Here is a 17,271-nt window from a genome sequence, read left to right as displayed (position 1 = left end):
GATTTTTGATGCTAGGAACAACTGCAGAATTCCAAGTAAGAAATTTGGGTCTCCTTGTCAGACCTAAGTCATATATGCATACAGTATTATAAAATACAAGTTATATGATAATTGTACATTACCCAACAATTGTAGTACTGTGGTCATAAAGGCAGAAAAGCACACTGTGTAACATGTTGCTCTTTACTTTAAAATTGCAAGGAAGACTTTCAGTTAGTTTGGCTTTTGCTGATTTGGCTTAGTCTTGTGGAACATGAACTCACCAAAGCTAGTCAGTTAGCTTCACTTCAAGATAATGAAAGGCGTCTAATAAAATCAGTGGGTCGTGGGTGTATTTTCCTAATTCTGTTAGCAAATAAACTCTTATCACTCTGTAGTCAGTAACCTGTCTGATCACCTTGAATTTCTGTACATGCCAGAAAAAGATCAAACTTTAATCTTTATTAGAACTCTGTCTCGACAGTTCTCAAATAAATATAGATGGGAAAAGGCACAAATTTCACGTTTGAAGTACAGTTTTTATAGAATTGTTAATGAAATGACCTATTAAGAGACTCTAAGCTTTGATGTGTTGCTTTATTAGCTTGATCTCATCTTCACTTTTAAGCTTTCCTAATTACAGTAAATAAATAATAATATCCAATGCAATTTTCCCCTTTAAAACTGCAATCTGTTTTAATGTTTCCTTTATCCTTTCCGTTTCCTTGCATCTCAGTGCAGCACATGTACAGAAAGCTTCTGATTCCACCCGAGTTCTGTAAGTGTGTTCTCAATAATTGATAGCCGTGTCACTTCTGGCAGCTCAACTCAGAGGCTGCGTTTCTGTATATGTGTGCTTGGCTTACCTGCTGCTCATACATTTTAATCTGCAGCATGCCAGTGCTTTCAAATGTGAAATAAGGCATAAATGAAGCTTTGCTATTTCTGTCTCCACTATATTAGACTCCTCCAGCCATGCACATCCAGTCTCAGATTACATTTTCTAGAATTTTTGCAGACTTACTTGTTTTGAGGGCATGGGTGGAAAAGAGCTGCATTAGTTGTTTGTTTAATTTTGAATATCTTAATCTTCTATAATGCAGGTGAATAATTTAATGTACCTGGATCTGGTAAGATTCTGGTGAAACAGCTTATACCAGCTCAGTTATAATGCATGGCTTTTATTTTTAGGAAGATTTCTTAAGGAAATAGAGCTACATTAAAGGCTGATAGTTTTTCTGCCTTTGTCATTCTCCTCACCACAAGCCATAAATCCTCAGCTTGCTGGCCACTCCTTGATAAATTTGGCAGAGAGGTGGAGATCTCACAGATTAATAAATTCATAGAAGAATTATTAGGTTTGATTTATGGAATAAGGAAAGAATTCAAATTAATTAGTGCACTCAGTAGAGATGAAATAGAGGAAAAGCTGTGGTTATCTGTGCTGTTTAGCTTAGGGATACAGTATATGTGTCTTGGGACAAGTCACAACATGAATCATCTTTTGCTCATCTGGTGCGACATGAGTGGGAGCTGAAAGTACCATAGCAACGTCCAGGGGAGGCACTGAGGTTATTAGGGCAAGATGGCCCTGAAGAAAATGCAGAGAAAGCTGGTTTGGATTTTATTGGCTGGATATCCTTAGGAAAATGTGCTTCATCAGTTCTGCTGCACGAGAACAGTTTGCTCTTTTTTGTGTTCCTTAAAGCAGCATCAAAATATTGAATATCAGTGCATTCATACGTGTTAGAAGCTTCTGCAGGGAAGAAACTTTATTTAAATTACCTCATTTATTAGTTCAGCATTGTTGCTCTGTATCTACTGTGTCTAATTATGGTAAAATATTTCAAAAATTTTGGTTGCTGCGTGCAAGTTTCATGTTAATATTTTTCTTAAGTAAAATTGAATTTTCTAATGGAAAGTATCTGATAAAATTCTTGCTGCATTCTTATGAGGAAGGTATGTATTTTAACCATTACTTTACAAGAGAATTATTTAGTATGAAAACTCTGCACATTAAATAAGTGAACAGAGATTAGAAGTCCTGTATTCAGTGAACTCAATCCTTCTAACAGTTTCCACATACTTGATATCTCAACTGAAGTGATCTCTTGCTGTGGATTTAGAAACTGGAATCACTTGTCTTTAAGACCCAGATGGACATTTTTATTATTAACCTAATATTTGGCAAGTTTTAAGAAAATATAATTGTGTTGTTACAGGAGTTAGAATTAATCATAGCAGCAGCTATTATTTCATTTTAAATATTGATAACATAAACTGTAATACTATAAAAGCTGCAGATGTTCCTGTAGGTCCAAATTATGTAGTGATTATAGTCTTCTTTTTAATTAAACTGCGGCAGGAAATACACTCGTCAATTGTAGCATAAATCAGCACATGTATCACTAAATACAGGTGTCTCTGTTCCCATACAGATTTATAATTGGAGATCTTTCAGATTCTGAAAGTGATATATTTGAGCAGCTGAAGGAGTGGGACACAAATTCAACGGAAGAGCAGCAGAAGGCGTTCTGCCATGGGATAGAACTCATTCCCTGGTATGTGTTATCTATCAGGGCTGATGTCCATCAGTTCCTGCAGCAAGGCGCAACCGTCATTCATTACGACCAGGAGACACGTCTCTCGGCACGTTGCTTTCTCCAGCTTCAGCCTGACAATAGCACTTTGACTTGGACAAAACCCACAACGGTTTGCCCTGCAAATGCCAAGGCAAAACTGAGTGTGCTCAGTAACACTGCTGAGCTTGGTAAATACCAGTTTCTTGGTAATCCTGGACTAGTGGAAGGTTTTTTGGACCTGTTTTCAGCCAAGGCTGTATATATGGGACACTCTGGTATTGATATGCACACCGTGTGTGTTCAAAATAAACTTTGTAATATGTCCCATGAAGAAAATGGTATAACACTACTTTATGGACTTCAAACTACTGATAATAAGTTGCTGCACTTTGTTGCTCCAAAATATACTGCCAGAATGCTGTACGATGGATTGCTGGAATTGACTAAAGCTGTAAGAAAAATGAGGAGATTCCCTGATCAAAGACTACAGTGGCTACGGAAACAGTATGTGAGCCTTTACCAGGTAAAAGATGTCAACAACTTAATGCAATGCAATTAGTTTTTAAGTAAGCTAAGATTAGAGATGATCACCAAATCTCCAACTCTCTAACACGGCTTAAGCCAATAAGATCTAATTGTCCACATAATGTTCTGTCAAACCTTCCATGTTTTCAATACACTGAAGTTAAATCCTTTTTTTATTATTAATATCTCCATATATTTTTAGTTTTGGAAAAAGTATTGTATTAAAGAAAAAGCAATAATTGTACTTGAAAAGGGTGTTGAAACACTGAGTGATGAGAACTAGGGCCAAAAACCCCCCAAAATAGCAAACAAAATAGCCCTTTGGTATTCAAGCAATAATTAAAAATTGCCTCGTCTTGATGTTTTGTCTTTCACAGGTTCCTTAGAGATGTCTATATTATTGCTTAAGGGATTGTGTCTGTTCTTATTCTCGTTGTTTTGTTAACACTGAGAATTTTTGTAGGAGGATGGAAGGTTTGAAGGCCCAACCTTGGCTCAGGCTGTTGAACTGTTTGGAGGCAGACGATGGAGTGCAAGAAATACAAGCACGGGAACGCTCACCAAAAGCATTGAGAAACCTAGTGTACAGAGAAACAACACTCTGGGAATAAGTGCAGCTAAGAAAAAGAAGAAAGTACTTATGAGGGTAGAATATTTTGTTATTCATGCATTTTGTTGCTTTTCTGGCTATCTCCTTCTTAGTTACTGTGTAGCTAATTGTATTCTGAACCAGAGAAAATAAGTCAGATGATAATTTTAAAACTGCTTATTGCAGTTTCAGCTTTTGGGCTTATTGTTTGCCAATAGTTTGGGTTTCTTTTCTCATACTTGAAGATTCTCAGGACATGTGGGTGCTGGGGCTAGCAGAAGGGGACAGAATCGTATGACACCTTTAGGACCTACCTCGGTATAAAGGTAAAATATTAGCAATAATAAAAATATTAACATGCAAAGTGATGTTTGGAGGCTGGTGTGAGTTTCTCTGCTCTTTTTTGTTTTCATGTTCCCAAAACCATCACCACAGTTATTCGGCCTCAGGTTATTACATGCTTTCATCTTATGCGGGTGACACAAACAGTAGATTTCATCTGGCAGTCTCCTCTCTTTCCCTCGGCTCGACCAGTTTTAGCAATAACCAGGAGAGAGGAGAATGTGGGGACTAGGAGCTCTATGCTATTCTCATGTTCTAGTGGGCAGGTAGGGGAGGTCCTCAAATGACAAGATCCATCCTCTGTAGTGCTCCTGTGCACCAGCAGAATAGTGTAAGCTGCACCACTTCAAAGAGGTGTGATCATTGTCATCTTCTGTGTGATGCCTGAAGTAACACCTAATGGTCCCACACTTAATTACATATCCTGTCTCTTTTCTGTTGGTATTGGCCTTACAAGAATCTGTCTGTAAGGGATGGCTGACTTATATTGCATATGGCACTGATAAAGAATGGGAAAAGTGGTGTGTTCAGGATGTTTATTGTGGTGCTCATTTTTTCTAGGGTGAAAGTGGAGAGGCCACTGATGATGAAATGGCAACTCGGAAGGCAAAAAGCTGTAAGGAGTATCGTAATAGAAGTGGTTCGGATCCTCAAGATATTGATGAACAAGAAGAAGCAGGTAGAGAAAAAGCTTCAGTATTAAAAGTCCCTAAAGGGTTTTCCTCAGTCTTTTTATACAGACATTTTTTTATGGTGTTAAAAATATATTCATAATATAAAACTACTTGAAACTCCAAATTCTGTAAACTTCTAAATTAATTTCTGTAGCTGTTGATGATTGTTATTTTCATTTAGTTTCAGTAGCACTTCCTTTCAGTTCAGATTAACTTGGTATAAGCATTGCTCCGAATGCCTTGGGACAACTGTAGAATCCCTTTAGTGTCTTACTACACATTAATAAATTATCATATGGGTCTCTTGGAAAAAAGTATTTTTATTGGGCCAGATGTTCTAATTGTGCTGCAAACCTTTGTTTTCTCCGTAGATCAAAACATTATGAGTAATGCTTCTCCATCTAACAACCTGCCATCAAGAAGAGCTCACTCTCTGACAGCATCTGGATCTCCTAATTTAGGAACTACATCATCTTCACCAGCAAGACCAGTCTCCTCTCCTGTAATGTCTTCAAGCAAGAGTCAGTCTAGGTAAGGATTAAATCAGTGCTTTGATTTAAAAAGAAGGAAAAAAAAAGTTACTGTTAGTTAAATTTTATCAAACATAGTTTTGTGACAAACTGATAAAATCTGATAAAAACAATGCCAGCAATATCATTAGCCTTTTGATACACATCAAAACCATATTGTAGACCAAGATAGAACATTTAAGCTGAAATACCATGAATCTGAGGATGGCTTTGTGGCAAGTCCCTGAGTAGCGTGCTTCAGTTTATGTCTGTTACAGAACCAGATTGGAATGCTGTTTCAAAACTACAGAAATATGGAGTTAACTCTTTCTCTGTATCTTCTCCAAAACATAGTTATAGATGTCTTCTCTATATTGAAAATCAACAGAAAAGTTCCACATGCGAGTGGGAATTCTGAGGTTTCTCAGCACAAATCATTTTTATGTGGGGCATATTAACTTTTGCTGATGTTCCTGGTGAAGATTGCAGGAAAATTGAGGAACAGATTTGAAATCTTTATATTACAGTCCTCTCCTCTGTGAACATTATTGGGTTTTTTGTCACTTAGGCAGTGCAAAAGGTCATGCTGTGGTTGTGCAGTGACATAGTGCAGTAATGTTTTCTTTCTGTGAATGGTAATAATCGTGGTGGTGATTGTTGTAATAATAATAATATAAAAATGATAATATGTCAGGGATATGGATGGTACTTCAGAACATGCAAGGAGACAGTCTCAACAGGGGCCTCCCAGTGCCTCTTAACAGAATGAATACTGAGGTATGGTTATAAGTATGAAACTTGGGGTTTCCAGAACAGCAATGGAAGAGATTACTGCTGCTGGTAGAATGTTATTTTTGAAGAGTTGTGCCTTATGTAATGGTTTACGTTGTTTATTTCTTGGGGATTTTTTTTTTTTTGCGCTTAAAACGGTGGGGTTTGGCAGTAGATGTGAGTAGTAGAGCCACCCGTGGACATCTGCATTTCTCTGTTTTCCTTTTAACATGGCTTTCTGTGACTTCTATGATGTTCTTTACTTTTTGTTCTTTGATGTCATTCACAACCACAGGATTAGCATGCCAGACCAGGATTTATCTCTGTAGGACGTTTCTTTATTTATTTATTACATATCAGAACACCTTTCTTTTACATTAAACTGAAGAAATACTGCTTTACTACCTCAGGAAAATACTTCTCTGTTTTGCAAATCCACTTTTTTGCTTTTATGCCAAAATAATTATTGTTCTCTAAATGAGATTAAAAGGCTCAACGGAGAACTTGAATTCCTGGGGAAAGGACAGCTAATGTTCCTTTAAATCCTCTCAGCCCTGGGTTTCTGTACAGATCCGTGCACAGCTTAGCACTGTGGGCCTCCCCAAGTTATGGCAGGTTTTCCCTGGCAAAGTTGTCTGGAAATTCCACAGCATTGCTTGGTAGAGCCCTCCCCAAGTTGATATGACCCTTCCTGCTAGAATTTGCTCAGGATACAGCTGTACAGCTGTTTTATCTTTTTCAGTCTTCCTCAGACCAGTTACATGTTTTAGCCACTATTTTGACCCAATTTTCATGAGCCATTAAGAGACTTTAAGCAGTGAAGAGTTTTATTCTTGGTATTTACCCTTTGGACCTTTGACAGATCTGCATTGTGTTTGCCAGTTCTCATGTGTGTGGACACTTTGTGTGTGCTAAAAGAAATATCAATGGTGCCTCAACTGTGGACAGTAACAGAGGATGCTCTGCTTTGCTGCAGAGTCCTGTGGTCATCCACCCTGTATGATTCCCTCCTGGGATCTCTTTTAGACGAAACCAGCTGGTTGCCTGCAAGATGGAATTTAGGTGAAGTTCTGGGAATATTTGCTTCAGAGACTTCTGTGATCAGATATCATTCATGCAGAGCTTAGTCTCAAACCATGTACGATACGCTGTCTTACCGGACACACTCCCAGCAAGGACTGTACCTTCAGACAATCCACCTGCAATCATGGCATGGCCAGTTACTTGGTGCCACATGAAATAAACAGCAGTCTGTCAGGCAATACAATGCGCCATGGAATAGTTCAACCACTTCATATACAACATGCACTTGTCTTAGAGACTGGCAAGCACTATGGGGGAACCAAACCAGACCGGTACCAATGCTGGAGCAGTGCAGAGAAACATGAACATGAGCCTTTCTGCCCCACTCAGAAGTGGCAGGAGGGATGCCTTTAGTACAGATGTAACTGATGGAGGAGCAGACTGGGGCAGTGATCCACAAACTGTGGTATGTAGAGCCTGGGAGCTCTAAGGTTCTTCCTGGAATCAGCCAGCTGTAACAGCAGAGATACACAGGAAAAGTAAGTTTCGGAACCCACACAGGCTGAACACAGACATCTTTTGTTTCTTTTTGCGCCATTTTTGTTGTTCATTCTACAGTCTCATAACAATCAAGTTATATATTTAGTTATGCCCAACCATTTTTGTCAGTAGCATCATAAAGATAAAATGAAGTATCTGTTTTCCAAAGTAACAGAAATTTGGAATGACCTAGAAAATGTAATAAACTACAGGATCCACTGGGAGTGCTTGAATGTACTTTTATTGCTCTGCACAGATTAGATCCATCAGACTTTATTAATTAGACTCAAACACTGACAAGGCTTTGTAGTTGGAGGCAGTGTTGGACATGAGTTCGTTGTGCATGTTAAGTGAGGGCATGATCACAGAACCCCGCACTTAGGAGAGGAGGGAGCAGAGGGTCACACAAGGCAGCACAGAAAGCTGAGCTGGTGGCAAGTGATTGTTAGCTGCAGTGTAGCAGCTAGGAGGAGAACAGCAATAGAGATTTCTAGTTCTTTTTCTGTTTCTCTTGCCATACAATATGTGCGTTAACTTTACCTGACTGGTAAATTAGATCATCTCCACCAAATGAGAAGTGCTAAATAAAGTAAAATTTCTTAAACTGAAAAAATAAATACCTGAATGTAATGATAACAGTTTAAAAAAGGAGGACCTGGCTGTCTTTGTTGTACATTTTAAATAATAGTAATTCTTATAGGTAGAGAATGAAAATCAGTATTTTTACAGATCGAACTCACAACTGTAGCATTCCTGACCTCCTTACAAATATTTTATCCTCGTACAATCCAGAGGCCCAGACAATTTTCAAACACAGGTAGTCTACAGCTGCCATCTTTTATTCTTGCAAAGCAGATGTGCATCCAGCAAATCCCCAAGTTCTTTGGAAATCTAGTGCTGCCTGTAAGGTGGAGGAAGCAAAGGAAAGGGTGTAACACCACTGGAAAACAGATTACAGGACATGGGAAGTTAGAGATGGGGCCTTTTTTTGAGAAGAGAGAGTAAACTGCCTCTCATTAACTGTATTATGGGTATAATTCAGACTGCTACTAATTAAAGTTTTGGTTGTGGGTTGTATGGGGTTTTGGGGGGAAGTTTTGCCTTTTTAACAACCTGTATTTATTGCACATGGAACAATTGTGGAAGATACTCAAGTGATCAGATACAGTGAAATGCTGAGCATTTTCATCTGCTGATGTCTTCCATTTGGTATGCTACAGTTCCAGTCTGTTTTCTAGAGTTGAAAGACTTTCCTCATCATGGTTTATTTTTCTTGTCTGATAAAAATGTTAGGAATTGTATTAGCCAAAAAGATACATGCACTATATCAGTACTTGCCATAGTGATGTCAAACAAATTGAACATTTTCAGCTAAAGTAGATGGTATTTTTTTAATACTTTATGTCACATTCTGTTTTCACTTGCATGCATCCATCTCGGGCCAGGAGTGAATTGAGGAACCTGGTTCTAGTTTGTTTATGTAAAAAAGTCGCCTGTGTGCAGCAGATGACTGCAAATGTATTTACAGACCCTGGGCAACAAGCTGGTCCTGTTTTTCCATCACAGCTGTTGGAACTATTTGTACTGAACCTGATGGCAGAATTCGTAGATTAATGAGTTTCTAGCTTTGAGCATTACAGAGCAATAAAGTCTGATGCACTATCACCTAGTCTGGTATTTTGAAACAAATACTGGCTTCTGGAGTTAGTTATGGGCAATTTGTGATATCTGTGCTGGCTGCTTAGATCTCTCCCTTTTCAGGATGCTGGTGCTAGTGGATCTCATTTCTGCAGTGTGTGTTCAGTGGTGTTTAGGCCCAGGAAGGGTGTCAAGAGCTCATCATTGCAAATCAGTGCATGAAATTCCCTAAGGACTTGTTTGTACTGCTGAAAGGATAGCTCACTTTCTAGTGTAAATCCCATAGCTACCTAAAGATTTTGGGATGTGGCTTTTGGAAATGTAGTGATTCTGCTTCAAAAACTTTGTTCAGCTGCACAACTTGGATTAACAATTGCAGTTACAATGAAATTACCTGGGCTTGGTATTACTCTAAAATAATAAGCACCAAACAGCTCGTCGTTTCTGTGATCATTTTCTGCCTTTGCTCTCAAGAAAAGCCAGTCTGCTTTCCTTCCCTCAGCCCACAAAGCTGAAAGGAGGAAAACATTAGAATCTCATTTCTAGAAGGAAATGGCCTCTAGAGGCTACTGTCCAAGCCTAAAAGAAGAGGACTGTACCTTGACCTGTCTTTGAAGGTTGAGTGCCAGGAAAGGGGAAGGATTATGCTTCTTAAAATCTGCACCTTTAATGCTCCCAGGTACAGGAAACCCCAGGTGCATAAGGAAAGTACTTGCTTTTCTCACCTATCCGGTCAGAGTATTGCTGGTTTATGTTGACAGCGCAAAGCTTTAAGGAATTCTACAGCCGTTCTATTTTTTTCCCTTAGCAAATCTTCAACAAATCTCATAAACAGACCCCACTACAAGAATACTGCCATTGTTTTCTTTAAAAGGAACATAAGAGTGCTTTCATTCATGCCTTTTGCATCAGGCCTTTTTGTACATGGGAAAGTTTTAAATAGCATGCATATACATTGTCTATTTGGCAAACTCTGCACTTGTCTTGAGGGAAAAGAATAGCTGCTGTAAACCAAGAAGGTACAAGCTGTTATGCATCTTATAAGATACTGCTTTACATGCTTCTTCCAGATATTGGTAATAAATGCTTCAAGGAAAGCATAAATAAAGTGTTAATGCAGTAATGTGTAATATTTCAACTAGCAAAAATTTACCTTAACCAAACTACAGCAGTCTCTTTCTGATTTAGCACATGGAGCAGCAGTAGCTGGCATGGCCGTGTTAAAGGAGGAATGAAGGGGTTTCAGAACTTCATGGTGTCTGATAGTAACATGACTTTTGTGGAATTTGTAGAGCTCTTCAAATCTTTCAGGTAAAATATGGGGGTTTTATTTTCCTGATCTTGTTCATCCAAGCTTATAAAAAGAGCAGAAATGTAACTTTTCAACATTTTTCACAGTGTCCGTAGCCGCAAGGACCTGAAAGACCTTTTCGATGTCTATGCTGTGCCTTGCAATCGATCTGGTTTAGAGCCTGCTCCACTTTACACTAATTTGAAGATTGATGAAAACAGCAGCGGACTCCAGCCTGATTTAGGTTTGTTAAAGGGCCAAATACAGCTGTTAGACTGCTGAACAGCTTCAGTTATTGGTCTTAAGAAAAACGTCCCAGTCAGTCTCATAAATAACTATCGACTATAACTTGAAGTAGAGGGTTGCTGCCCTACCTCCACTAATACCTAGTTAGCAGGATGTAAGACAAGTTTTTAGGTCAGAAATGAAGGGGAGAAAAATTATTCCTGCTTTACTTTAGCCAGATATATTTGTAACTGGTATGGCAGAGGTATAAAATTTGTTGCTGAGCAGCTGGGCCCAACATGGGGATGTGTATCTGATTGCAGGAGCTCTGGCATCTGCTGCAAGGATAAAGCAGTGAGCAAATGTAAGGAGGAGAAATGAGGAAGCTGTGCCCGGTGTCTCATTTGGTTGTTTTTTCCCTGTCTGGCTTCCTAGTAGATCTGCTTTATGTAGGACAAGGAGGAAGGAAACCTCTGTCCCCCTTTACATTACCCAGTTACTGTTATCTAAGGCTGGAGCTTTGCCCATGTTTAAAGAAAACAGCCTTCCTGTGAAGCAGCCTGTGGGGAGGGTAAAGTATGATTGGCATATGGGACTGGAAGAAGATAAATGGTGACAGCACAGGAAGGGTTTTGGGATGTACACAGCAAAGGAAAGGCTTTGAGGCTGTAGGTGGTTGGTGGTGAGAGGAAGCAGGAGGGTCCTGGGTGTCAGTGTGTGAGAGCGTGTGAATCCATGGAAGAAGTTCCAGGATTTTGTGTGTGGTAATTAAACACTTAAAAGTCTGCTCCCACAGTTTTCATACACGCTTGATACTCTTTCTTCTATTAACGAACGGTTTTAATTTACTATGTCAGTGCTACAATATTCAGTCAGATATTCATGTATATTATATATTACATTATATTCTATATGGTATATAGAATACACATATAGCTTATATTTATATTTCCTTTGTTTTCTTCTAAGATTTGTTGACTAGGAATGTTTCAGACCTTGGTTTGTTCATTAAGAGCAGGCAGCAACTATCAGACAACCAGAGACAAATATCTGATGCTATTGCTGCTGCCAGTATTGTAACCAATGGTACAGGAGTGGAAAGCACATCACTGGGAATATTTGGAGTGGGAATCCAGCAGCTAAACGACTTCCTAGTGAATTGCCAAGGAGAGCACTGCACCTATGATGAAATCCTCAGTATTATCCAGGTCTGTAAATACAAACATCTTGCAATTCCTTTTACTTGATCTCTTACTAGTTCCATTTTCCCCACCGGCGTTGCCTGCCTTACAGTCAGAATAGCGTGTCTGTGTGGACATCTCCTTTCACACTGATGTTGTTGCTACAGTTTACTTGAATCTAAAATGCAATACTATCTTTTTTCTGGTGTATACAATTGTGCAGTTGTCCAGAAATATGTACACAAAAAGGAAACAATAAATATTGCGAATAACAGTTCTACTGATTGTGTGTGCTTTATCTGGAAAGGGATGTCACCACTTGGGAAAAGTATTCATGACCATGTCCTTGTCTGTGACTACCTTTCTTAGAGTTATCCCTAATTTGGAACTTAAAACCTTACTACTTCCATATAGTTTTATTTTGTTACAAAAAAAATTTCCAGGGGAAAGATGGATGTTTTATTCTTTTACCTACAATGGGTGAAGTGATTAGCAAGTATGCAGAAAAATTTCAATCCCTTCAAATGTGCATAAATAATAGACTCCAAAGTCAGGCCCCCACTTAGCAGTTAACAGTAGCTAAAAACTGTATATTTCATCTATCAACATGTCATATAAAGCTCTAAAAGACAGAAATTCTAAAGAAACATCAAGTTAGCATCCACAAATCTCTCTAATTTGAGATAGTGGTATGCTCTGTTAAAGCACAAGAGGTAGGAGAAGGATGCCTAATTATAGATCCTTTATAATTTCAGCATAAGTACTACCTCTGCTTTGAACAGGAGGTTGGCTTAGAGGACCTCCCAACATCCTCTCCAAGTGGGATGATTCTGTGGTTTACAATTATGAGCATGCTTGTTTAGTGATATGTAAAACAAACACGAGCATACTGTAGTACCTAATTTCTTTTCCACAAAGAGAATAGTTTTAGGTACTAACTGATTAGCTCAATGAGCAGACTACACTATGAAAATATGAAAAAAGCCATGTTTCTGAGAAATATTATATATTTCTTTAATTTCTTCTTCTTTATAGAAATTTGAACCCAGTGTGAATATGTGCCAGCAGGGGCTGCTATCTTTTGAAGGATTTGCAAGGTAATTATGTGGTATTATATTTTTATATGTGTATATATATACACATATATGTATTGAATATGTATTTAAAAAATTACACCAGTGTATTGATGTTTGCATGACAGTCACAGTATATTCAACACAGCATAAAATACCCTTGCATCTTTCCACCTCTAGATTTTTGATGGATAAAGACAACTTTGCCTCTAGAAATGATGAGTCACAAGAGAATGCTGAGGACTTGCACTTCCCACTGTCATATTACTACATTGAATCTTCACACAATACTTACCTTACTGGCCATCAGCTTAAAGGGGAGTCCTCAGTAGAGCTCTACAGCCAGGTATGCAGAATGGGATCCCTGTGTAGTTTTCAACTGAACTTGTTTGTTTAACTGGCAAGTCACAGAAACATGACCTTTTTGCTTTGAAAATCTAAATGTCCTAAACCCCTGCTTGCAAAATGTTGGAAAACATGATGTGTGGGAAAGCTGCCTGTAAGCACAGTTGTGCTCAAATGCCTTTTCTAAGGCAAAAAAATGGGTTTAGTTTGAGATTCATAGCATTTAGACACCAGTCGGTCTGACCCAACCTACTAAAATTAGACTTTCCCACAGGAAAGACTGATCTAATATTTTAGTTCATTCAGATGTCAGAAACACTACTCAAATACTGTACATTGCACTACAAAGATAAATTTCAAATGGAACTCTAAAAACATAACTTCTAGGAATATTCTACGGATTTTAAGACTTTATGCCTGGTTGGTGGTTAACAGGAAAAGAAGACTTTCTCTCTAGGGCTTTTGGTTCTCTGTGTGTTTGCATATATATATATTTGTGTGACTGTGTGTTTACCAAATGCTAGAGAAAGTATCGAACTTCCTGTGAGTAATATTTTCATTACTCTAAATATTAATGTCTTGCCATTGAGAAGGGCTCATCTGGCATCCCATGTGCTACTTTGCTTGGGGTTATAAGACAGAGAGGTGAGGCTGTGTTAGGAAAGCCCAAGTAACATCATTGCATTAAATAATGCAGTCGCAAAGGATGTTCCAGTAGTAGCACTGCACAGTATGTCAGTATTGAGTGGGTAATAGATGGGAAGTCAGATGGAGTGGCTCCAACATTTGCATGATGCAGAAAAGCTTATTCCTGTCCTTAAAGTAGTTCTCACCAGAAGAGAAGGGGCACTTTGTTCTGACTCAGGCTGTCTGGCTCTCACAGAAGTGGTTTTGTGCCAGCTGTGGACACAACTGTCTGATATCTAATTACTGGCGTTTGAATAGGAGAAGTGATTTTTTTCCTCGTTCATAAATATTTTTGCTGGAAATGGTTCTGATTGTCAAGATCTTTGTTTTCAGTAAAAAAAAAATGATTGCAGTACAGATAACTCTTTCAATGATAGGCATGCTAAATATTGATATCAATAATAACCTGGGCTACCAACGGATGAGTTAGCTTATGTTTCCCTCCATCCTTCCTCTTTGCTTTCTTCCATGGTCTTCCAGCAAGTAGGGCTTTTTAATATAAAGAAATGAATAAATGATGGCTGGCTGGCTGTAAATTAGCTTAATACCAGTAAATAAGATGGTCTGGCACATTTCTAACTATACTCGTTGAAGTTGTTTATGTGACATTATATTCAGACCTCTATGTAAATAGTGCTAGCAACAACAAAAAGAACCAACAAAGAAACTGCAGGTGCCATGACCATAAGTTGTTGTGGTAGCAACCCAGAATAAATTGCTCTTACTTTATACCTGCTTTTGCAGGTAGAAACAGGGAAATTTTTCTCTCCCTCAGAACACTAAGCTATACATTAAGAACCTCTTTCTGCAAACACATTCCACATCCTGTAAGGTACCACAAATTTCAAAGCTTTATGGTACTTCTCCTAAGAACGTAAATGCTTTCTTAATTTTCCACTGTTTCTCAACCTAGGGAATGCAGTTAGCTGGGGACTGGAGCTCATGTGAGCTATGTTTGCTCCACAGAGATTAGTCTCTTCAGCACTTTTGCTGAATCACTGGGCTTTTGTTTAGATCTGCAATGACTGTCTTCTGCTTTGATGGCATATGAGACTGTGGCTTACACTGTTCAATTGCATTGTAGGTTCTTTTACAAGGCTGCAGAAGTGTAGAATTAGACTGCTGGGATGGCGATGATGGGATGCCTATCATTTATCATGGGCACACTCTTACCACTAAGATCTCTTTTAAGGTATGTTGGTAATTGCACATAGAAAGAAAAAATTAAAATGAAGTAACTGTTACCAGTTCAGTTGTACCAAGATGCTGAGTTGGTCTGTAGAAGCCTGTCTTGAAAGTAAATTGTGGAAGAGGGGAAAACAGATGCCTGCCTTTCTTCCCTTTCTGCTCAATAATTTAACTGAATGCTGCAACATAGTCATATGTTCTTTCTATGACCTTTCTTTCTCACAGGAGGTAGTTGAGGCTATTGATCGCAATGCGTTTATCACCTCTGACATGCCGATTATCATATCAATAGAAAACCACTGTTCATTGCCTCAGCAACGAAAGATGGCTGAAATTTTCAAGGTAGGCCATAAACTCTGGTAAAATGCTTTAAACACATACCTTGGGTTTCTCCATAATATATCACATGTTCTCAATATTTCAGAATGTATTTGGAGATAAGCTGGTAACAAAGTTTTTATTTGAGAGTGACTTTTCTGATGATCCCATGCTTCCTTCACCTGGCCAACTGAAAAGAAAAATCCTGCTTAAAAACAAGAAGCTAAAAGCCCATCAAACACCAGTGGATATATTGAAACAGAAGGTAAAGACCATCCTTAATAGCAGGGAGCCCTAAATTTTGTTAGAAATAATTCATTTTTCATTTGATGTTTCTGCCATTCCAATATGTACAGTACAGTGTCTAATGCTTGGAAGACATAGTGGTTTGCAACACTTTAAGTAGACATGACATATAGTAAAGTATAGATACAGCATTACAAAATGTCAGAGTATTTTAATTTTACAATACTTCATAATATTATGAATTAACCCTATGTGATAAATGTAAATGAAGTTTGAGTCTGAGACTATAACATCTACTATTTGTGTTTGTTGGGAAATAGTGATATGCATTGAGTATGTGTGTGTATATATGCACTTTGTAGTAATTTGTAGTAGAATTCTGCTTTGTTTCTTTTTTTCATGCTCAAGCCTGCCAAATACTCTCTTTCTTATTCCCTTTTGGGGGGGAACTCTACTATTCAAGTAATGTTATACCTAGATGAGATTTTTTTTGTTTTCTAAAAATTAGGGCTGCATCTTTGGTAACCTCAATTTAACAAAGTCTGTGGTTAGTCAGCAATTTGATTAAATCCTTGGAAACTAATTGCTTTTACCCAAAATTTAAACACAATTGAATTAGAATTGGATTCTTGCATAAGAGTATGTAAATCATACTGATCCTACCAGTATATGGAAATTCTCCATCCTTTAAAGAAGTTTTAAACTGTTTCCAAACCAGCATAACCTCAGACTGGAATAAGGCATTCTTGCTCTCAGTAATGTGTAAAGTAGACGTTTTCCCATAATTAATCAGTTTTCATATCTTACTGGGTGTTTTTCTACCAATACAAGTTTTCTTTATATTCAAACCCTTAAAATCTTATTTTAGGTTGATCTTAACAATCTCACATCTCATTTTATATATATACAGTACTTTCATATAAATAAAATAAGATGCAAACAATTGTGAAAACACTTTTGCTTTTTGAAAAATGCTGGTAATGTAATAAGTGGTTCTGTTGCTGTAGGCTCACCAGTTAGCACATATGCAAGCACAAGCTAGCAATGGTCCTAGCAACCCCACACCTACCAATGAAGAGGAAGAAGATGAAGAGGATGAATATGACTATGACTATGAATCTCTTTCTGATGGTAACAACATTTATTTATTTGGTTTTTGTTTGTTTGTTTATTACAGTGTTGTTGTTATAACTGTAGCAATAAGGCATGTAAATATTGTGGTTCAGGAGTGATGTAGGTAAGTTGATCTTGGAGAGGAAGATGTAGTAAATGCCCAGTGGCACTTTGGCACAGTAGTCTGTAATACTGTGAAGAGTTTGACTGTGTAGAGGACTTGAGTGTGACCTTAACTGCAACCAATAGATGTTTTAACTGTGCAGTCCATGATAAATTGTAGTGTTTCGAAATTCTATTTTGTTTTATTTATATTATGCAAAAAATTACTGTGTTCATATTGTACTTTTATCTCCTTTTGACTGTATGGTCTTTCCTAAGGAGTTTAGATACCTTGAAAGCTCAAGCTTCACAGCATGGTTATTCACCCTT

The 17,271-nt window shown here is 38.0% G+C and overlaps 1 protein-coding gene across 1 annotated transcript in view; it reads left to right on the top strand.

Moving 5' to 3' along the window:
• PLCE1 (phospholipase C epsilon 1) overlaps positions 1–17,271 on the top strand; it is a 123,979-nt gene that overhangs the window by 88,354 nt on the left and 18,354 nt on the right. Inside the window, exons 7-19 of the mRNA XM_084264921.1 lie at positions 2,418–3,084; positions 3,550–3,732; positions 4,579–4,696; positions 5,063–5,222; positions 10,361–10,483; positions 10,571–10,707; positions 11,658–11,896; positions 12,905–12,966; positions 13,123–13,288; positions 15,059–15,166; positions 15,388–15,504; positions 15,587–15,745; positions 16,734–16,857. Of these exons, the coding sequence (XP_084121047.1) occupies positions 2,418–3,084; positions 3,550–3,732; positions 4,579–4,696; positions 5,063–5,222; positions 10,361–10,483; positions 10,571–10,707; positions 11,658–11,896; positions 12,905–12,966; positions 13,123–13,288; positions 15,059–15,166; positions 15,388–15,504; positions 15,587–15,745; positions 16,734–16,857 (2,363 nt within the window). The remainder of the gene's footprint in view (positions 1–2,417; positions 3,085–3,549; positions 3,733–4,578; positions 4,697–5,062; positions 5,223–10,360; positions 10,484–10,570; positions 10,708–11,657; positions 11,897–12,904; positions 12,967–13,122; positions 13,289–15,058; positions 15,167–15,387; positions 15,505–15,586; positions 15,746–16,733; positions 16,858–17,271) is intronic.

The sequence above is a fragment of the Gallinula chloropus genome, assembly GCF_964237585.1.
Source record: "Gallinula chloropus genome assembly, chromosome: 5".
Taxonomy (NCBI): domain Eukaryota; kingdom Metazoa; phylum Chordata; class Aves; order Gruiformes; family Rallidae; genus Gallinula; species Gallinula chloropus.
This window is presented reverse-complemented; position numbering and strand designations above follow the sequence as displayed.